The sequence below is a fragment of the Cryptococcus neoformans genome, chromosome 1 (assembly GCF_000149245.1).
Source record: "Cryptococcus neoformans var. grubii H99 chromosome 1, complete sequence".
NCBI classification, from domain to species: domain Eukaryota; kingdom Fungi; phylum Basidiomycota; class Tremellomycetes; order Tremellales; family Cryptococcaceae; genus Cryptococcus; species Cryptococcus neoformans.
The window spans coordinates 353,075-372,493 of NC_026745.1; the positions used below are offsets into that span (position 1 = coordinate 353,075).

At 48.4% G+C, this 19,419-nt stretch overlaps 7 protein-coding genes; 4 read left to right on the plus strand and 3 right to left on the minus strand.

Annotated features, from left to right (window-relative positions):
- The first annotated feature begins 116 nt into the window (after positions 1-116).
- On the plus strand, positions 117-5,258 carry CNAG_00130 (CAMK/CAMK1/CAMK1-RCK protein kinase). XM_012190797.1 has 10 exons: positions 117-950; positions 1,167-1,589; positions 2,294-2,500; positions 2,557-2,660; positions 2,713-2,847; positions 3,100-3,156; positions 3,354-3,465; positions 3,518-3,650; positions 3,706-4,019; positions 4,071-5,258. The coding sequence occupies exons 2-10, from the start codon at positions 1,571-1,573 to the stop codon at positions 4,844-4,846; spliced, it is 1,857 nt and encodes a 618-aa protein (XP_012046187.1). The 5' UTR covers positions 117-950; positions 1,167-1,570; the 3' UTR covers positions 4,847-5,258.
- Positions 5,259-5,291: 33 nt separating this feature from the next.
- CNAG_00131 (alcohol dehydrogenase) lies at positions 5,292-7,361 on the plus strand. XM_012190798.1 has 11 exons: positions 5,292-5,426; positions 5,512-5,595; positions 5,662-5,690; positions 5,762-5,857; positions 5,913-6,027; positions 6,099-6,151; positions 6,222-6,287; positions 6,362-6,471; positions 6,578-6,718; positions 6,797-6,863; positions 6,929-7,361. The coding sequence occupies exons 1-11, from the start codon at positions 5,377-5,379 to the stop codon at positions 7,129-7,131; spliced, it is 1,014 nt and encodes a 337-aa protein (XP_012046188.1). The 5' UTR covers positions 5,292-5,376; the 3' UTR covers positions 7,132-7,361.
- CNAG_00132 lies at positions 6,794-10,663 on the minus strand. 2 transcript variants are annotated; one of them, XM_012191160.1, is made up of 4 exons: positions 10,239-10,663; positions 9,179-10,154; positions 7,742-9,112; positions 6,794-7,671 (listed from the first exon to the last, which is right to left on the minus strand). In XM_012191160.1, exons 2-4 carry the CDS (start codon positions 9,812-9,814, stop codon positions 7,531-7,533), a joined length of 2,148 nt encoding a protein of 715 aa, XP_012046550.1. In that variant the 5' UTR covers positions 9,815-10,154; positions 10,239-10,663; the 3' UTR covers positions 6,794-7,530. The 2 variants fall into 2 exon arrangements, with proteins under 2 accessions (XP_012046550.1, XP_012046549.1); XM_012191159.1 differs by having other exon boundaries at positions 9,179-10,663.
- Positions 10,664-10,803: 140 nt separating this feature from the next.
- On the plus strand, positions 10,804-12,589 carry CNAG_00133 (hypothetical protein). XM_012191161.1 has 5 exons: positions 10,804-10,987; positions 11,140-11,184; positions 11,264-11,350; positions 11,438-11,572; positions 11,645-12,589. Exons 1-5 carry the CDS (start codon positions 10,934-10,936, stop codon positions 11,705-11,707), a joined length of 384 nt encoding a protein of 127 aa, XP_012046551.1. The 5' UTR covers positions 10,804-10,933; the 3' UTR covers positions 11,708-12,589.
- CNAG_00134 (hypothetical protein) lies at positions 11,654-14,682 on the minus strand. XM_012191162.1 has 7 exons: positions 14,452-14,682; positions 13,937-14,404; positions 13,736-13,887; positions 13,384-13,687; positions 12,655-13,332; positions 12,153-12,602; positions 11,654-12,078 (listed from the first exon to the last, which is right to left on the minus strand). The coding sequence occupies exons 1-7, from the start codon at positions 14,608-14,610 to the stop codon at positions 12,013-12,015; spliced, it is 2,277 nt and encodes a 758-aa protein (XP_012046552.1). The 5' UTR covers positions 14,611-14,682; the 3' UTR covers positions 11,654-12,012.
- A 134-nt stretch (positions 14,683-14,816) lies between these two features.
- CNAG_00135 (cyclophilin) lies at positions 14,817-15,462 on the plus strand. XM_012191163.1 has 3 exons: positions 14,817-15,022; positions 15,082-15,261; positions 15,319-15,462. Exons 1-3 carry the CDS (start codon positions 14,860-14,862, stop codon positions 15,387-15,389), a joined length of 414 nt encoding a protein of 137 aa, XP_012046553.1. The 5' UTR covers positions 14,817-14,859; the 3' UTR covers positions 15,390-15,462.
- Positions 15,379-19,418, minus strand: CNAG_00136 (ubiquitin-activating enzyme E1). XM_012191164.1 has 13 exons: positions 19,201-19,418; positions 19,138-19,143; positions 19,052-19,073; positions 18,980-18,999; positions 18,861-18,926; positions 18,365-18,786; positions 18,179-18,311; positions 18,029-18,126; positions 17,226-17,979; positions 16,580-17,178; positions 16,341-16,530; positions 15,755-16,290; positions 15,379-15,696 (listed from the first exon to the last, which is right to left on the minus strand). The coding sequence occupies exons 1-13, from the start codon at positions 19,244-19,246 to the stop codon at positions 15,541-15,543; spliced, it is 3,048 nt and encodes a 1,015-aa protein (XP_012046554.1). The 5' UTR covers positions 19,247-19,418; the 3' UTR covers positions 15,379-15,540.
- Between the last annotated feature and the right edge of the window lies 1 nt (position 19,419).

The following is a 19,419-nucleotide window of genomic DNA, read 5'->3' on the forward strand; positions in this document are numbered from 1 at the left end:
CTTACACCTCTAACCCGCCTATAATTACGAGTATTACTGCGATCGTCGCTGCCCCGACTGAATAATAACGCATGATATATGATATAATCGATATAATAGACCCAGTTAAATGATGATAGCGCCCCATCTCCACCTGTTCGCTACGCAGACTTGAAACAATCGATACACATATGTTGGGCACCGCTTATCGAACTCATCGCCCTTCGCTTGAAGCAGCGCCCTGATCCTCTACGAGTACTGCCTAACTAGAACCATTCAGCGCGAACCTACCACTTTCGGCTCCAGGCTTTGAATCGAAATTGAAACGACGATTGCCGGTCGAAAAAAAAGAGAAGGTATGACGGAGTGACGTGCCGTCAGCCCGCGCCACAGCGCAGGAATCGGAAGAGGAAACCCCGGACCTTTTGACGTCATCCAAAAATGATTTTTTGCCCAGTTCCTGGGAGTCGCAGGCGGTCACATACCGCCCAGTATGCATGGCTCCAATGATGCTGAGTGATGATGTTAGGATGTTTTGAGAGTTACGATGAAAGCAGTAACCCATGCATCTAGCCACTAGTAACCGCAGCAATATATACCGTCGGGTCGACGCTATCCTTCCAGAAACACCAAACAACAAACGAATTCGACGTCTTTGAACAATCCCCTCATTTCGAATAACGCCACCTACGATTGCTGAGAATCGACGCCCAAAACGCACAGGCAGGACCCGCAAATAAATACTTCTATTATCAGATCAGATCTTCCCAGCAAGTCATCCAACCTCCAGCGCAATTTGTCATCCACCTTCTGCGCTTTTCCTCATCTTAATCAGCATCTTTTCTCTTTCTACCAGCAACTTTTATTCAATTTCATCGAGCGTCGTCTAGACAGCGTACCGCACGGCCGTTGAAGACGATAAGCAGATTCACACAGGCTCTACCGCAGTACAAATCTGGCTGTGACTAGCGGTGAGTCTCCTGTGACGTCAATTTTTGGTATGATAAACTGACTTGGGAATCTCTCCTTCTATCCCTCCTACCTTCGACTGATGCATGTCTTCCCATCACCTTCATTCTTTGTCTACTCGGCGTTTTTTCGGCCGCCTTCGCTCTCTCAAACCCATTATTTTGCCTATCCATTTTTGTGAATCCTGGCCATCGCGCAAATTCCATCCGATTTCACAGTCATACCTCACAGCCCCACCGCCATTCGGCGATCCTTCAAGACGACCACATCTCAGAGCTCCAGGTTGGCATCGACCTCCATTTCGGGAAGCGATTCTTCCGGTTCTCAGTCAATACCATCGCCAGCCTCTCCATCGATTCTTGTTCCACTTTCCGATCCCGCCATCCCCACGCTTTCCAGCACTGTACCTTTACCAGGGGTAGTGTCCACATTAAGAGGAAACCTGTCTTCTTCCAGTCAACCGAGTAGCAAAAGCTCTAGCTCCTTGAACTCGATTGGTAAATTTCCTATCAATAGATCACATTTACAAGCAGCACCTTCGATTTCCGAAGAAATTGCTGGTTCTCGAGAAGAATACAACGCAGTAGTCAGTAAATTGCAAAAAGCCAGCTTATCAGACGACATGCTGTCAAGTTTCAAACGTGAGTTCGGCCTCTTGTTTTCTGTTTCGAAAGTTTTGTTTGTTCTGCTAGTTTTGTGCGCGACTGGTTTGTTAGCAAGCCATTTTCTTGCGGGAATGTTGGGACATTCTGCTTCTCATGTTCGTTTCGCCTTCTGGAATGAAGTTCGGGCGTCCGCATTTTATCAGCTTGGCAATTCTGGCCTGTCGGCTGTGGTTTTTGCTTTCCCGGATCATTAAGCTATGACGACGGGGTGGCCTGTGCGCGCTTTTGTGTGTAACAAAGGACTCTGCTCCATCAAGGCAATGGCGATCTGCGAATTATAACTGTTTGCTATCTTGCTTCTTTTTCATTTTTAATATCCACATTGCGATCGCTTTCCAACGCCCCTCGGACCCGTGCCATGCCTATCCAGCGAAGGCATCCTGTCCCTACCATGTCCAGAAATTCACAGACATTCTCTACATCCCCTTTCTTGCCTTCTTCTCCCAAAGTCCTCTCTCCGATCCTTATCTCCTCATCGCACTCGACGAATAGGCTGCTGACTTCATCTCATCGCCGTTCTCAACAATCTCGTCCTATACCGATTCCTAACTCCGATAATGCCCCTCTATCTTCATCTCACCCTTCAAATATCTTTCGCCGCTCATCTCCTTCAACTTCTACCTTATCACTGCGCTTTTCTGATTTTTCTCAACGCTCTGCCCGATATCGCGGTTCTCCAGAGATCCTTCGTCACGGGAAGCACGCTCAACAGGCGTCTCCGAGCCCCCAGCCCGATACGAAGAGCGGCCGATCAAAGACCACTCAAACTCAGCCTCAGCAGCCGATGCCTGCTGTTCAACAACAAGCGCAACAGCCATCCCAGCCACAGCAACAACAACAACATCGCCGCAATGATGAATACAGCTCAAGGCTTACAACGAGCACTGGTAAGCAACTTGCGTCGATCTATAGTCATACGTGGCGGCTCATCAGTTACAATTAGCTCAACAAAACAAAGTACCCGCCGCTTCACCCAACTACAGAGAAGAAGCCGAAAAAATCGTTGCCGATGAGAGGGCACAAAGCGAAAAGATGCCAGTATATGCTGTATGTTTTGGTGAACCTGTCATTAGAACGCACTCTGCTAACATCATCACAGGGACTCGAAGAGTTCAAGTTGATAGAAAAGATGGGCGACGGTGCCTTCTCTAATGTGTACAAAGCCGTTGACCGCAGGAGTGGTCAGAAAGTGGCCGTGAAGGTTGTTCGCAAGTATGAACTCAATCAGTCACAGGTGAGGCAAGCTCTATTTTTTGGACCTCAATAGATAGACTTCTTCTGCCTTATTCGCCTCCCGACCCTGGCCAGGTCGGGAATCAGGTGATGAGAGCTTTTGTTCATTTTGTATTCCTCCTTTAATTATCCTTAATTCTTCATTCGATCGGACGGCGCGTCAACGGTACTGGTAACGAATCGACGTCGCCCGATCGAACATCTCAAGCAAGCATTACAAGACAAATCGACTGACAAGGTCTGGCGGTGTTAGCACGGTAACAAGCATCTGAACGCCAACTTCAAGAAGAGGGGACCGAGGGTCACAGAGGTTGGTATTATTTCATTCTTTGTCGTGTATGCTTTCCGTAATCTAGACTTTGGACTTTGATATTATTGCTGGACTTGCGAATGCTGGCCCTCGAGCATCGAAAGTGCCTTTGTTTATACCAGCAAGCTTATTGAAGTACCATCGTTGCTTTGAGCTATTATCAATTTGCGAGTAACGCAAGCTGACTTTAACATCAGCGTGCCAATATTCTTAAGGAAGTCCAGATCATGCGCGGCATTGACCATCCTAGTATCGTCAAGCTTTTGAAATTCTTCGAAAGCGACGAACATTACTTCCTGGTCCTCGAATGTAAGCAAAATTGCTTATGCGTTGTTGGTTGTCAATTAACTTTTGGGCGTAGTGATGGAGGGCGGTGAATTATTCCATCAAATCGTCAAGCTCACCTACTTTTCTGAGGCTCTTTCCCGTCACGTTATCCTGCAAGTCGCTGAAGGTATTCGATATTTGCACGAGGAGCGAGGTGTTGTCCACCGGTAAGTCGCCATAGTTTGTTATAGGCTTTACCCATTGCTGACTCTTGTTTTTTAGTGATATTAAGCCAGAAAATCTCTTGTTCGAACGCATCCCAATTATCCCCTCCCGTAATCCCGTACACCGACCGTATGATGAGGAGAAGGAAGATGAAGGAGAATTCCAGCCTGGAATTGGGGGTGGTGAGATCGGTAGGGTGAAAATTGCCGACTTTGGACTGTCAAAGATTGTATGGGATGAGCAGACCATGACCCCTTGCGGTACCGTCGGATACACTGCTCCCGAGATCGTCAAAGACGAAAGATATAGTAAGAGCGTCGACATGTGGGCCCTTGGTTGTGTCTTATACACTCTTCTGTGTGGTTTCCCTCGTGAGTACTTTTAGAGTGCGAAGATTGACATCAGTTAACATTGTACTACAGCCTTCTACGACGAAAGCATCAACGTTCTTACAGAAAAAGTCGCTCGAGGTTACTACACCTTCTTAAGTCCCTGGTGGGACGATATTTCTCATTCCGCCAAAGACCTCATTTCCCATCTCCTTTGCGTTGACCCTGCTCAGCGATATACCATTGATGAGTTCCTCGCCCATCCTTGGATCCGAGATGCTGCCCCGCCGCCTCCTCCTCCCACTTCTCGCCCTATGCCCAGTGAATCTCCCATGTACTCTCCTCTCCTTGCTTCTATTCGCGCTGGTAACCGTGAGGCCCGCTCTCCTGGAGTGGGTGCCCTCAAGGAAGCCTTTGACGTTACTTACGCTGTTCATCGCATGGAAGAAGAGGGCGCTCGACGCCGTGCGTACAATGGTCCCGGCGGCGCTGGTCAGCGTGGGTTCTTGCATGGCCTGAATGAGGAGGCAGAAGAAGAAGATGAGCAAGCGCAGGTTGAAGAAGCTCGTAGGAAGCACGGGGAAGCTGTGGCCCGTCAAATCCAAGAACATCGTGGTCGTGCAGCTGCCAATGCCGCTGCTGGCATCAAAGAGCCACCTGTGACCAACTACGTCGGTCGTGGAGGTGCCAACAGGAGAGAAGCCGAAGCAGTGATTTACGATGGCCGAGCAGGGCAAAGGGATAGGGGCAAGGGTGGCAAAAGTGCTGGAGGGTTCGACCTGGACCTCAATAACGCAACATTACTTGGCAGGAGAGGAAAGAAGGTTGCCCCCAGTCCTCTAGCACAGCAGGTGCAAGCCGGCCAATAATCATTTGGAGCGAGTAATTATTAGATGGGGGCAGATGATCTTTGTATGATTCTTTCTGACAGATAAGCACATGTTTGGAAAACCCTATAGCCAATGTTTCGAGATTTTGAGAGCAGACATAAGTAGTCTTTATTATTTTGTTTGATCTGGCATAGCCACGTAGGACGTAAATCATTTGATATGTACAGCATTGTGTAATATTTTGGTGGGAGCACCCAGTGGATACGTTAAGACTTGACCAGAGAGCGTTAGGGGGATCTGAGTGTTAGGTGTAGTGATTCAGTCAAAAAGCAGCGGTCGTATATAGCAGTGTGATATAGAGGCAGTGGAAATCCATCACCCCACCCGGTTATACGGTGTACCGGCCCACATCCACTTACGAGACAATAAATATGACCACGCACCACTCTCTGCACGAATTCTCCAATCATAAATCTATGCATCTTTGTGTTCTTACTGTCCTTATGCCCGCAACCAGTTCGCTACCCAAAATACAATTACAACGATACTCGACAAGAAGTCTAACGACGATGAAGGCCTTCCAAATAACCGAGCTTGTTCATCCGAGCAAGATCAATGTGTGAGTCGTTTGTTTCAAGATTTTGCATTTCACGCCGGGATGAAAGAAAGGAGTTGGCATGGATGATGTTGACATGACCACACAGATCTCAAATAGAACCACCTAAACCTGATGCTGGAAAAGGGGAGGTATTGGTTGACGTTCATGCAGCTGCCTTGAACTTCTTCGAGTGAGTCGTCGCAATAGTTCTGCAAAACGGAAACCTGCCCGTTTGAAGCTGAAGGCATGCTTTTAGTATCCTGCAATCTCAAGGCAAATATCAGAGCAAGTCTTCATACACGTTTACAGGGCTGCTATGATTGCTATAGGGGGAATAACACTGATTTGAGTAATAGCTAAACCGCCTTTACCGTTTACCTTGGGCGCAGAGCTTGCAGGAACGATCTCCAAGTCCTCGCCCATTCCACCGGGATGTCCTTACAAGCCAGGAGGTGAGAAACGGGTTCTTTACATTATAAGATGAAACATATTAATATAGTGATTCAGATCGGGTATTTGGTATAACCCAAGGAGCCTTCGCAGAGCAAGCTGTTGCCGAGTGGAAGAGGCTGCTGCCAGTTCCCAAGAATCTTTCGCTTGCAGAGGCGTCCACAGTACCATTGTGGGTAATTTCCCCCCAGCCGAGCAACCTAGTATCTGTAAGGTAAATCATTGAGGCTGATGTCTGTATAGGACGGCAACGACGAGCTACCTTGCAATTGTCAATCGAGCCCAAGCCAAAGCAGGTGAGATACATCCGATCATTCTTCCTCAGCACTTACCATTTACGCTCGGCTTGCCTTGTTGGTACTATAGGCGAATGGGTTTTGGTACATGGTGCCGCCGGCGGCGTCGGCATAGCTGCTTGTCAGATTGCCAAATGTAAGTGGATTCAGTCAAACAAGCGTCTCCGAAGAGTGTTTAGCTGATTGACGTTTTTTTTTCCTTTCCCATAGCTTTGGGATGCAAGGTCATAGCTGCTGCTTCTTCAGATGCCAAGCGACAGTTCTGCAAAGATCATGGAAGGGTGGATGAGGTGGTGGACTATACTAAAGAAGGTTGGCAAGTATGTGTTCCTTTGTTGTCCTCCTACCATTCCCCGTCCCCACCTCCTGCAGGTCGAAAAAAAAAAAAAAATAAAAAAATAAGAGTGCTGATCACTTGGACGGTAGAACAAAGTCAAAACGATGACCGACGGCAAAGGGGTGGATATCGTATTTGACCCAGTTGGTATGATTGCACCCAGCCTGAAATGCGTAAACTTCAATGCTAGGATACTCGTCGTCGGCTTTGCCGGTGGGACTATCGAAAATGTCAGTTGTTTGTTCTCTTTTCCTCTTAAGAAGGCTGGCCGTCCCAAAAATGGCAATTTTACTGAGATGAGCCGGTAGATCCCCGCCAATCTGCTTCTTCTAAAACAGGCCAGTGCCGTCGGCGTCTACTGGGGCGCCACTGAACGCAAGTTTTTCTTCTTCTTCCTCTACCCACTGTCTACGAATCCCTAACCTCTCCCTTTCCTACAGTGCGCGAACCCGAAACTGCCAAACAGATAAGCTCCTCTGTCCTCAAACTCCTCTCCACAGGCGACATCCGTCCCATCGTTCATTCAACGCCTTACAAGGGTATTGAGGGCGTTGTCCAAGGTTTGAAGGATATCGAAGAGAGAAAGGTATGGGGTAAAGGGGTTGTCGTCATTCGTGAGGAAGAGACCAAAGCGAAGCTTTAAGTGGGACTGTTGGGTTGAAAGGATAAAGAGCCGAGGGGGCCAATAAACTGTGAATAGATGCTGAAATTTTGGCAAAAAAAGATGACATTAAATATGGATATCATGATTGGTACGTGCGTGTAAGGGTAAGGAAAGTTTCGGTAGATGAAATAAGAATGAATGATGATATATTATGTACCAAAAAAATAAAGTAATGTGTTGATGAATGCTATGGACATGTTAACGTGATAAGTGTCCGCTGATACAAGATAAAAATTCGTCATTTTCAGTGGCCGTTGCTTTTTTATGACCTGCCTTTCAAGCAAGTATCATCCCCCTTTTTATGACGGACGTGCAGTTTTATTTATTACAGTGGACGTAATGGAAAGAGTGGGCAAGGAGGAGAAAAAAAAAGAAATACTAGATCAAAGTACACTCGCCAGATTTGCGCTTGTACAACGACAGCTCGCTTTGGAGGTTTGAAAGAAGGTTGTCTCGCTCTTCAAGTTGTTTTTGCAATTTCATTGTCGTCTCGTTCGCAGACTCAAGATCAGCTGCCATCTGCCAATGGTACCACCGTCAGTATCTTGCTCAACTAGGGGAATTTCGAAAGGAGGACTGAGGAGCTCACTTTCTCCGCCATCTGCTTCTTCTTCCACCTAAACTTTTTTTGCGCTACGGCATTCTGTTCTCTCCTTCTCTCCCTATTCCTTCTTTGCTCCTTTTGTCTTACTTTACCACCACCGCTACTGGTCCTCTCAATCGCATTGTCGCTGGTACATTGTTCGAGTACTCCGTTTTCTCTCTCTGCATCCCAAGGAGATGACGACATTGGGTTGGAAGTTGACGTCGAGGCCAAAATCCGGGCGCGTTTTGTGCTGCTGGTAGGCGTATAGTTTGAAGAAGACGGGGTAGTGTTATCGGAACCGATAGATTTGATTGGTGAACCGATAGGTGTGGAATATGAAGGTGGGACTGTGAGGCAAAGCTTGGCAGAGAGGTGTTTTCCGCTTTCATCTTTTCCTATATTTTTCCTGCGGTCCACTCCCCCATGAACAAGTGCACGACCACGCTCATGTCCACGATCGCTCATGTCCGACAACTCGAAACCATCATCCTCATATTCGGAGGGCTCACTACTAGAAGAAGACGAGTTGGATGTACTATCGAGCTCGTTCTCAAATGCGGTTTTGGGAGTAATGGGACTTTGAGAGGATTGATGGGAATTTGAGCGGTAGGTGGTGATGTTGAGGCGAGAAGCAGGATGGTCGGTAGACCAGGTAGATGAAGTTGAACACTTGTTTTCCATGTGCGTTTCGTGAGTAATGACCAGAGTGGGTGACGCGTTTAACACGATACCTTTGATCGGATGACAGCTGGACGGACTACTTGGTGCAGAGGCAATAGATTGCTTCTTTCCTAAAGAGGACCCTCCACCTTTGGTTTGAGGCCCATTGGACTGTTTCTCGGGACCCAAAGCACGAGCCCTTGCATGATTCTCGTGTTTCGTGGACGGTACGGTATCGTGGGTGATGAACCTGTAAGACCTCTGACGCGGTTTCGCTTCCGAATTGATGGGCCGGTGAGGTGGAGGGTAAAGGGTATTCGCTTGATGAGAAGGAGGTGCGTACGGCTTGGATGTACCGTGCACAGTATTTCTCCAGCCAGGTGGAGCGTGGGGTCTAGACGGTTTGTCAAACTCTGATCCGCTCGAGTATGATCCATGACTGGTAGATCTCGATTTCGCATAAACGCTAGGAGGAGTCAGCGCTCGAGGAGGTTGGAGGAGACGCTGCGCATCTTCATGCCACCCATGAATTGACCACTCAGGGTACGTTTTGTCAAGCTGAAGACCTTGGAGTGGGTAACGCCTATGAAGCTGGGTTTGAGGGTGTGGCGAGGACAAAGGCCGATCTGAAGAGTCTGCACGGGTATACCGACGGATGTTGTACTCAAGAGGCACGTGTTGGTCGGGGACTAGCGTCGGGGAGTGGATTTGGGCCTGCAGTTTGAGATTTAATTTAGTTTGTCATACCGTGTAGGCCGATCAAGCCGGCGTAGTACTTACTTTGACCGGGCGGTGCACTGCATGGGTCCGCGGCAGCGTGGCTGGCGCACTGGTATGCTTGGGCGAGAAAGTAGCAGGAGCCCAGCCTTTGACGAATGGCTGACTCGATGCAGCCTGGCTTCTTGGCGGCAGCTTCTGCGCAGAGGTTTTGTTGGCTGGTGCGGGTGCGGATGCGGCAGGTAGGAGAGTGGATATGGGCGGGAGGGCGATGGAGGAAGGGGAGCGAGCGAGCTGGGGGCGGCGGGAGGCGTCTGCCAGAGCTGCGTCTGCAAGAGAGTGGAGGCTGACTGTCGTCCTCCTCCCTCCGGCTGCCGGTGGGGGGGGCTGCTCCGTGCAGATAGAGAATGGGCCGGGGACCTGCGAGAGTGGCGGTGGCATCAGGTGGTGGCGGAGAGTGTTCGCAGACCAGTAACGCGTGGAACAATGGCTTCCCCGGGCCTTCTTATAGAACTCCCCCTCCCCCACTTGACGCCCCGCTTGCATAAGAATTTCCTTGTTCTTCATTTCTGATGTGCAATCTTGATCCTGATGCTGCATGTCACTGCCCATCACTGATCCTCCGCCACCTAGTTTCTCTGGGGCCACCAGCCACTCCTTCCTTCCGTCTTCCGCCGGTTTCTTCCTGCCGCTTCCCATTCCCCGTCCGCACACCTGCCCGCTTCTTGACGACGAGCCTTCCTATCCGCGCGGACGTCCCAACCTATGTGTAAGGATTTGCTGTCGTTCTTTTCCGTTTCGTCTTTTTCCTCTGGTTCGCGCCCTACCGCCGGCCAAAGGAACATGTCTGGAATCAGGTTCCATCACTTCCGAAAGGACCCTTCCGGCACTAGCATCTAGCGTCATCTTTGGTCTTATTTACGCCCTCGGTGGGACCAGCCTGGCATCCGAGTAGGAGCTGTTCAATCGATCATTGGCCGGCCACGGGGAGCGCGGTAGCAAATAAAGTAGCAAAGGTCGCTTGCCGGCCAAGCAGGAGCTGAAGCAAGTCAGGCGACGATAGGCCAAAGGCGAATATTCAGGGCGAAGGGGGCATCAGCCACACATCAAGGCGAATACTCACAAACTGATGCCTCATTGTACATTTCATCCCGTCTCGATCCTTGCTAGTGTCAGCATCACACAGCCAGCTTTTAGCCTTTTGTAATCTTGTAAACTCTGCTACCTGTTGGCCAACAAGCTTCTACCCAAGCACTCTCAAAATCTCCGATCTGCATGTTTAGCATCAACCATAAGCCATCGAGCTTTTCATTCATCGTTCATTATTCGTTCCTTCAAACCCCTGCACGCTCCTTTGGAACCAGAGCACACAAGGGATCCCCACCCTTTTAGAGATAGTTTGAGCGGGACTCCTGTTCATGTTCCAGAGTCGACAGATGACACAGCCGGTCAGCGATAAGGATATTGGGCGTTGGCATTTAGCAAGGGCGCCTTGCTAAGTGATGATCGTCCAGGCATGAGATATGCACGTTTTAGACAAGTGTTTAGATAGTTGCCGAGATTGAGAAGAGTGGAAGCTTCGAGTCTAGGCTCTGGTATGTCACCGACGGAGATCTAACCCTACTCCGATCAATTACCATGATGTAATGACTTTGTCGCGTCGTGGAATATTGACGCGAAGTCCAGTCATCCACTCGCTCCGTCCGCTCACCACGCACTGCACACACTCACGCAATCCGAGTCTGTCGGGTATAATAAACGCCACGTTCAGCATTCAAACATCCATTCTCCTTCCCCCGTTTTTCTCACACCCGCACCATGCCTCCTTCAAAACGCTCAAAGCGCGCTGTTTCTGACGAAGCTTCTGTCGAGGTGCGTACATCATGGTCAGCCCATTCGTTGCCGATACGTCCGTCCGTGAAACTCGACAATCAACCATGAATTCCACAAATCGCCCCCCAAAGGAGCGCTTTCAAATGGATGGACTGTCGCATTTGACGAAGATTGCTGACGGAAGGAATCAGTCCCGAGAAGAGAAGCCTGCAGTTAGCTCTGAACCCAAAGCCAAAGTAAGTGCATACATACACTGGGCCAAACCAAAAAACGTCCAAATGGACAAATTCTGATTTCGGGACGGGGGGTTACTAGAAAATAAAAGCTTCAGAGGTTACCGGATCGTCTGGAGAAAGCGGCGCTGAAATCGAAAAGAATGATGATGGCGAAGAATTCTTCAAAGTACGTTCAAATGCTGCCTAGTGTCGGGCTTGCGCAAATGCCGCCCAGTCGAGCTTGCGGTGCTAACGTCTCTTCCCTTTTTGCTAGCTTTCAGAGTATCGACGCCTCACCGTTCGCACGTTCAAGGGCAAAACGCTCGTTGACATCCGAGAAATATACAAGGACAAGTCTTCTGGAGCACTCAAACCCGGATCCAAAGGTATTAGCTTGACCGCAGAGCAGGTTGGTCTTTTTTTTCTTCTTTTCTAATCAACGATTATTCAACATATGCGTTGCTGACGATGTGTGAAATAGTGGGAGGTACTGAAGAATAATATCCAAAACGTAGACGAGATGGTCCAAAAGGTCCAAAAGTGAAAAAGCAGTGTTCTTGTTACAAATGTTGTCCAATATGTAAAGTATAAATCATCTTGTAGCAGATTCATGCCCCCAAGACAGACTATCAGAGTCTCTCCCACTACGTACGGTGCGTGCAGACAGCGGATTTTGCATACATACAATATGATTACGCCAATAGGCAAGTAACGTACTTCCTTACATGGTCAACAATGCGAATATATTCTATCATTCAAAAATGAATCACTTTTTCTCCGCACCAGCCGCCGACTTGAAACACAGTTTCCTGGGCTCACATCTCGGTCCCCAAGACAATAACGCAAGTGCTACATGCAAAGGACAGTCATCTCCTGTGAGATGGAAGACCAGTCGCCATTCCTCCTCGCATTCGTCTACAACCATTGAATCAGCATTTTTGTAATAGTTTCAACTTGATCCGAAGAAAGGAAAAAAAAAAGGAGCTCACGTTCACCACAATGATTCTCTGATCGTCAATCATTATACCATTTGCCCATCCTCCATATTCTCTCCACACTTCACGGTAAGGCAATTCGCTCCGCACATCCTCCTCAAAAATAGATTTCTTTGACAAAATGGTAGGTCTAGTGACGACACGAGACTTCCACCCTTTTCCTTCAGTGAAGGGAGGGACAAATGTCTCGCCACAGGCAGTCCTCCTACGAGGAGGATCAACATCATCCGATTCAGGGTAGGGTTCTTGACGGGAAAGTTCTTTGGATATGGTGTATGGGTTGAAGTCGTATAGGAGGATGTGAGATTTTTCGGGTCGATACGGATAATGTCCATCGAGGGTCGGCTGGTCGTCCTCTGGTGTTTCATCGAAATCGTACTCTGCAAATGGTGACTTATCTTCAGATAAAATGGAGATGTATCGGTAGCCCGAGCATGAGCAAACCTAAAAGTTGTCCTGTCAGTCAAAACATACGTTTAAAAAAAAAGTTAATTACCCAGCTACGGATGGTCATTATTCTGTCCATCATCCTAGCCTCCTTTTCACCCCACTCATCCCATGTGAAGGTCTGCTGAACATCCCTCACACCCATTTTGAGCACACTGCCCGATTCCCATGCCTGTTCCAATCTCTTTTCACCTTCTTGACCCAGCTTCACCAGCGTCTCTCTACGGACAAAGACTACGAAAGGCCAGTTGCGCACAACGTCCCGGGTGTTGGGGTCCATAGTAATACGTTCTTGAAGATGATAGTCAAAGACAAGGATACCCTTTAAAGGGTCCTGAGTAAACGGTTTGTGTTTGAGAAGGGTGTATTCCACTTCACCATCTTTTGTCTGCTCAGGACGCGGAGGATAAGCAGGATCAGGTCGAACGTCAAACTCTGTCACCTTGACGTCTTCCTGTAGAGTTGGCATTTCCAGAACTGCAACACACACCGGACGAGGTGTGGTGTCGTCCATGATCTCGCTTTGGAGCGGTTGGACGGGGATGACTGATCGTTTGGGGTCGGAAAGGATGGAATATATTTGTATGGTTGGCCGATGTTCGTCGCTTTTCCATGGGAATGCCGGACCACCTGATGGAATACTAGACATTGTGCTGGTTACCATGAAGGTTGTGGGTGACAACATGGCAAATGATGAAAACCATTGCTTTTCCGTGAACGGGAGACGCTAACGTGAAGTTTTTAGTGACTAGGTTGGTATATTAAACAAACTACTCACTGATAGCACACGTCCAGTCTTCCAATTCCAAACAACTATTTCTTCTTCCTGGGTCCTATGGCCGAGAACTTCAGGATCGATGTTCAAGGCATCCAGAATCCAGACTGGAATGTATTTGGCAACCAATACCGCCAGAGTATCGCCCATAACTTGAAGAAGCTGCCGTGTACGCGGAAGAGTCTGAGTAACAGGTGGGAAATCAAGCGTCGGCAGCGAAGCGAGAGGATGTGGAGAGAAAGAAGACATGGTAAGAAGGTGATATCGATGTGTCGGGATAGGTCGGGAAGGGTCAGATGGAGCAGGGCTAAATCATACTTAGATCGTAATCATTGTGGATGGTATAAATACTCACTTATACTCGCTTATTACAATAAGATCTTGGCTAGGATCCATAGTCAAATCTGCTATAGACATAGGAAGTTTATGCCCTTTCACAGAGATTGGAGGGTCTTCCAGATCCGGATCGTCAGCGGACGGCAAAGGGATAAGCCTGATCGTGTCTGGCTATTTTCTCTTGTCAGTAACTTGATCAGTGCGTGGGTACAGAACATACCCTTCTTTCTTCGTCGTCCGTAGAGGTATCATTGCATAGCAAGAAAATGCCTTCTTGCAGCTCGTACACTCCTTCCTGGCCTTGAACTTTGAAAGTTCGCTTCTCTTTGAATTCCATTGTCTCCCACCTTTCTTCACGGTCCCTTAGTCTCCTGTTCTTTGCAGCCAAGCTGCCAACATGGTCAAAGGGGGAAACTTCCGGAGCTTGCTTCGGCCAAGGGGCAAGAGAGACGGACGGAATGGTAGAACGAAGATTACCCGTGTGCGGCGAACGGAAGGCGATAGGGACGGTCGTGAGCGCGGCCTCAGGCGAGGATGGCGGAGATGACATGGCAGACAATGATTCCTCTTCTACCGGCTCGGCGGCTTCAAGAATGCGAGGGTAGTCTAGGTATGCAGAGGTTTCAAGTATAGCCAGATATTGAAGCTGAGCTGAAGCGGCATAGATATCTCTAAGGGCGGAACATGTCTGCTAAAGGTTAGAGGAGCCCTCATTCACATCGATCTCGAGCTTACCCTGGCCAATTTAGACCGTCCAGGTAAAGATAGCGCAAGGAATATCTGCTCGAGAATTTCGTGCGGCAAGCCAAGGAAGGGAGGTTGTTCTATTGAGATCGACGACATGGCAGAACTCCTCCTGTGGGGACTGGGTTTAGTAATGGCGCTGCTAGACATGATGTGTTGTTGCGCCTAGCAATATTGAGCTGGAGAGAGTTAAAAAGATGGGTGAACGCTGCAGACGAAACGCACAAAGTGAAGAATGAGACTTCCTTCGCTCAGGACTGTTCGTCATAACTAGCAGCCTTCGGGGTTTAATTACGTAAAATGCATTTGCTGTTCTCTTTCCTTTGAACAACCGACAGCATGCAACTTCTGTATTGTACATCTACTCTTTCGTCATTATCCGCCGGTAAATCGAAAATAATGAACAAGACCACAGATCAGGCAGCGTCCTCAAATCTCAACAAGAAGTCCTCAGTTTACGTCTCAGGCTTTGCTCCAGAGGTCGACGAAGAGCAACTCTTACAAGCCTTTGTTACTTTTGGAGATATCATCGAGATTAAGATTCCTCATGAGCCTCATGACCGTACGTCCTATGTACCAATCGTATAAATGCAACTTGGTGTTAACTGACTATCATGACAGCTAAAAAGCACCGCGGTTACGCGTTCATAACCTTTTCCTCCGCTGCCGATGCTCAAGAAGCTATTGACAATTATGATCTCAATCAATTACCGGGGTATCAAGGAAGCGGTAGATTCTTGAAATGCAGCTTGGCTCAGCCTAGCAAGTATGTGGATGAGAGTGGAAGGAACGATCGAGCAAGTGAGTGGAGCTGTTTTTGTTCAAAATAAGGCAAGAAGACTAACATGATTATTGCAGTTTGGGAGACAGAGGAATGGAAAGCAGAACATGGAGAACGGCCAGAAGACGGACAGGAAGCTACCGAATAAGGGCAATACCATGTATAATCATACCATTGTTGTACATCCATCGTGTTCACGAGAAATACTGAATCGCATTGCGTCACTGCTAGGTTTTGTCAAAGACGATGCTCTACATAAGACTTCTTATTCCTTTCCATCTTCGCCTTCTATCAGCACTTTAGATGTGCACCAACACATAAGGTACCTCGACATCCTCGTCATTCTCATCATTAACCATAACCTCCACCAATAGGTTCTTGACATGAGGAGGGATTGGCTTCTTGCCGACATGTTCGACAAGCTCGCTCATGCGCATGGTCATTCGGTCGGCAGCCTAAGCGGTAACATTAGCTATGTTATTACGAGAATCATCAGTCAGGGTATCTACTCACCTTTTTAGAAGGGACGAAAGAGGACCACAGCATGGAAACACCCTGAGAAACCATCTGTACTTCCAACTTGTGGTTCTCCTGGAACCAATCCAGGAATTGCTGCAACGTAGGATTGGCCTCAATCTCAAACCTGTCCCACAAAGTCCACTCAGTCTCGCCATACTTCTGCTTCGCCGCTGCAATAGGCTCAGAGAAACCGAAGAAGGGCAAAGCCAAATTCACGAAACCGTTCTTGTAGTCCTCAAGCTTGTTCTTGCCGTCAATCAACTTGTAAAGTTCCAAGCAAACCAAACCGACAGCGAGAGCAGTGGTAGTAGCGATGGCAGGGATAATCTTGCCCGCAATGAGTTTGGTCTTATGCCTGTCGGCAAGGGTGATGCCATAGTTACGGGCACGCAAGTTGGAAGCGGCGGTGATGAAGTCAATGTGATGGTTAGAATCATCATCCTTCTCGAAGTCAACGGGTTGAAGTCGGAAACCGGCGAGAGAAGCAGGAGGGGGAAGAGAAGAAACAATAGCTTCGATGTCATCTTCATCTATATCTCACATGTCAGCGCAACGTTTTACCAATAATATGAGAACTTACCATCGTTACCGTTGTTGTCAACAGGTTCATTTTCGTTGATCTGGATCTTGACGCCGCTCTTAGGAGTAAACTCGGGGATGTTCATGGATTCGACCACCTTTCGGAATAAGGCAGGGTCTCGCTCGCCTTTGAGGCCGTAGTTGAAAGCGTGGAGGTTGGCAGCGGCAATGAGATACTCCATATCAAGGGGCTATACTAGAGTTAGATCTATTATCTGCTCAAATAACTGCAGGACCTACGTCGTCAATGTTGAAAGCAAGAGCGGCGGGAGCCCTTTTGGGTCCAGACCAGAAGGGAGTGCCGTTGGCGTTAACTTGGTCCTTGGGCAAGTTGAATAACAACTGCTTGATCTCGTTTACATAGTTGTTCTCGTATTGTAACCTGGCCCACATGATACACTCCTCGAAAGACATAGGCCTCTCCTTGACAAGGTATTTCTCAATCTGTTTGAGCTGCTCATGGTGCTGACCAGAAGACTTGAGGGTTGTCTCGACAAAATCCGGTTGAGAAAGGTAAAGATTGACAGTGGTAGGAGGATTGACAAAGAAGGAATCGAATGCTTCTCGGGCCCATTGGATGGTGTGCTCAATGGCATTGGGGAAGTTCTTGACAGTACAAGAGGGAATAGACTTTTCGGGAGGGTCCTGGGAAGAAGAATATGACTCGGTGAGATGAGGAACAACGACCTGAGTATTGGCCTTGGTACCAAGGGTACCGGATTCGAGAAGAGGCTTGCGATAGAACACACATCGTCGGTCCATGTACTGACGAGCAGACACGTTATCGAGGGCATTGGTGACGCCATCGATGTTGGCGAAGAATTCGTCACCATAGACATCTGTCGTTGGTCAGCAATGACCAGGCCATTCACATGGATATACTTACTTTCAGTCTCAGGGCCGACCCTGTCATCGTGAGCAATGATCTTGCCCTTCAAATTGGGGTTCATGTCCGCAACGGCAGCGGCCGCACTTTCAGCCTTGAACTTGCCAACATCCTTGGCTCTGAACAAGAACTGTCGGTTCAAGTTACTCTTTTCAATGGTGTCAAGGTCGGTAACATGAATGATACCGTTGGGACCAGTGGCGAGACCCATCATGCTCCAATTTTTCAACATTTCACAACCGATAGCACCCGAACCGACAAGGAACTCGCGAGTGTTGGAAATCTTTTCCTGGAAGGCCGTACCGAAGACGGCGATTTGCCCATCGTATCGAGATCCAAGAGGCTGGACGTCAGCCTCGGAAGGAAGGCTAGCGGGGAGAGACTCGAGTGAGTCAAAGTACATGCTTTGTTGCATGGGGTGAAATTTGGCGGAACAAGCCTTGAGGACTTCTTGAGCGACGAAACCACCAATGACGGCAACCATAGGGGAAAGATCACCGGTAGCCTGGTAAGAAAGTTCGGTGAGAACCTTCTCGTCAAGGACGTCTTCGCCTCCAGCAGCAGAATGGATCTCCTTGGCGAGAGATATGACTTGCTGAGCGTCGGCGGCGTTACGAGGTCGAGGAAGACGGCCAGCCTTTTCGTAAAATGCAGAAAGAGCCTGGAAACCGACGTGCAAGACGGCGGGTCGGTCCCACTTGGCAAAATCAGTAATGAAAAATTCGGGGTTAGTGAGCGACTCTTTAAGAGTTTTCTGTACATCGGATTAGCAACGTTGTTTGATTTACGCGCATATCACTGACAAATTGAAGAATCTTGGGCATCTTCACTTGGGTGAAGAGACCGCCAGATTTGTACTTGCCCAACCCACGGGTGTCGCCGATGGAGAAGGTGTAAGGACCTACCTAAATGTTAGCTTTTTTTCTGCCATCAATTAACTCGACAACGCTCACCCTTGACAGAGATCTTTCTGGGCTCACAGCCGTTCAAACCCTCCATACCCTTGATCTCAGAGAAAGTGACAAAGTCGCCGTCTTCAAGTCCATGTCGCGTTTCGTCAAGGCAGGTAACAATAGCGTCCTCATCCTGTAGCGGCTGGATAAGCAAAGGTTTCTTGGGACCAGAAAATAATGACCAACCTCGTCAATCTCAACAATCATTCCGCTTAGAGGGCTCTCTCCTGTAGGGTCGACACAAGCGAAATCCTTGCCAAAGTCATTGAACACGCTACCGAATAAACCCCTCACATCCGCTGCGATAAAGTAGATCCCTTTTTGCCTACAGTACTCGTCGATCTCAACTTGCTTCCTGACAGTGGCGTTGGTGAGAACGACGACCTGGTAAGGCTCGACCATTTCTGGTGTGATTTCGCCTGCTCCAGGAAGAATCTTGATAGGGACGTAAGAGTTGAGTTCGGCAAGTCGAGGAGCGGTGACTTCAGCTCGAGGTCGACCAATGTCCTCTTCACGAAGGAAGAATTGGGTACCGAGATCCGCGATTTCTACTGCAGACGGGTCGTAGATGGTGACAGTCTTGACACCCGCCAAGGCAACGTTCTTGGCTATCAACTATATAAGCTTTTGTATCTCTAAATGATTGCTCACTGCAGTGCAACCCGCAAACGAGATAGCTTACCAATCTCAACACCCAGACCCTTCATGCCAACGATAAGAACGTTGGAAGTAGCCATCTTCTTCATCGCTACAGAAACCATAAGTTCAATCTCCCAGTTCATCCCTATCTGATGCCCTTACCTTCATGACCCAACACATAGCTAATCCGAGCGTTAGTTCAACACTATAGGTACAAAAGAGATCAGAACCCACAGTTGACGAGAGTACAAGCCCTCTGATCAGTCGCACCAGACCATCAGCACTTGCCTATGCATTGTATACCCAACACTGTTGCTTACCATCAACTAAAAGAGGGAGGCCACGTTAGCATGCATCAGAAGACGTATATGGCTTGAGCTTACTAGAGTCGCCAGGGACGGCTTCGTCAACTTGCATAGGAGCTGCCATTGCTGCTTTGCTTCGTATTCCTTGTTTTGGTTCAAAGTGACAATAGGTGATCTTCCTCCAAAGGTGATATCCAGTACACGGTGTAAGAAAGAGGAGGAATTTATAAGAATGTATGTGAGATGGAATGCAAGAGAATACTGTGACTAAGAGAATCGGTGAATGAATGGTAAGCG

Coding starts and splice junctions, on each gene's coding strand:
- CNAG_00130 (XM_012190797.1), top strand. Junction 3,466..3,517: donor TTACTTCCTGGTCCTCGAAT/GTAAGCAAAATT, acceptor TTTTGGGCGTAG/TGATGGAGGGCGGTGAATTA. Junction 4,020..4,070: donor TCTTCTGTGTGGTTTCCCTC/GTGAGTACTTTT, acceptor ATTGTACTACAG/CCTTCTACGACGAAAGCATC.
- CNAG_00131 (XM_012190798.1), top strand. CDS start 5,377: ATGAAGGCCTTCCAAATAACCGAGCTTGTTCATCCGAGCAAGATCAAT. Junction 5,858..5,912: donor ATGTCCTTACAAGCCAGGAG/GTGAGAAACGGG, acceptor ATAGTGATTCAG/ATCGGGTATTTGGTATAACC. Junction 6,152..6,221: donor TCGAGCCCAAGCCAAAGCAG/GTGAGATACATC, acceptor TTGGTACTATAG/GCGAATGGGTTTTGGTACAT.
- CNAG_00132 (XM_012191160.1), bottom strand. CDS start 9,814: ATGGGAAGCGGCAGGAAGAAACCGGCGGAAGACGGAAGGAAGGAGTGG. Junction 9,113..9,178: donor CAGTGCACCGCCCGGTCAAA/GTAAGTACTACG, acceptor CTCAAACTGCAG/GCCCAAATCCACTCCCCGAC. Junction 7,672..7,741: donor AGAAGCAGATGGCGGAGAAA/GTGAGCTCCTCA, acceptor TACCATTGGCAG/ATGGCAGCTGATCTTGAGTC.
- CNAG_00133 (XM_012191161.1), top strand. CDS start 10,934: ATGCCTCCTTCAAAACGCTCAAAGCGCGCTGTTTCTGACGAAGCTTCT. Junction 10,988..11,139: donor CTGACGAAGCTTCTGTCGAG/GTGCGTACATCA, acceptor GGAAGGAATCAG/TCCCGAGAAGAGAAGCCTGC. Junction 11,185..11,263: donor GCTCTGAACCCAAAGCCAAA/GTAAGTGCATAC, acceptor GGGGGTTACTAG/AAAATAAAAGCTTCAGAGGT.
- CNAG_00134 (XM_012191162.1), bottom strand. CDS start 14,610: ATGTCTAGCAGCGCCATTACTAAACCCAGTCCCCACAGGAGGAGTTCT. Junction 13,333..13,383: donor AGACTGGACGTGTGCTATCA/GTGAGTAGTTTG, acceptor ACTTCACGTTAG/CGTCTCCCGTTCACGGAAAA. Junction 12,079..12,152: donor AGAGAATCATTGTGGTGAAC/GTGAGCTCCTTT, acceptor CAATGGTTGTAG/ACGAATGCGAGGAGGAATGG.
- CNAG_00135 (XM_012191163.1), top strand. CDS start 14,860: ATGAACAAGACCACAGATCAGGCAGCGTCCTCAAATCTCAACAAGAAG. Junction 15,023..15,081: donor TCCTCATGAGCCTCATGACC/GTACGTCCTATG, acceptor CTATCATGACAG/CTAAAAAGCACCGCGGTTAC. Junction 15,262..15,318: donor TGGAAGGAACGATCGAGCAA/GTGAGTGGAGCT, acceptor TGATTATTGCAG/TTTGGGAGACAGAGGAATGG.
- CNAG_00136 (XM_012191164.1), bottom strand. CDS start 19,246: ATGGCAGCTCCTATGCAAGTTGACGAAGCCGTCCCTGGCGACTCTA. Junction 17,980..18,028: donor TGCCCAAGATTCTTCAATTT/GTCAGTGATATG, acceptor TCCGATGTACAG/AAAACTCTTAAAGAGTCGCT. Junction 17,179..17,225: donor GGTCGGCCCTGAGACTGAAA/GTAAGTATATCC, acceptor GACCAACGACAG/ATGTCTATGGTGACGAATTC.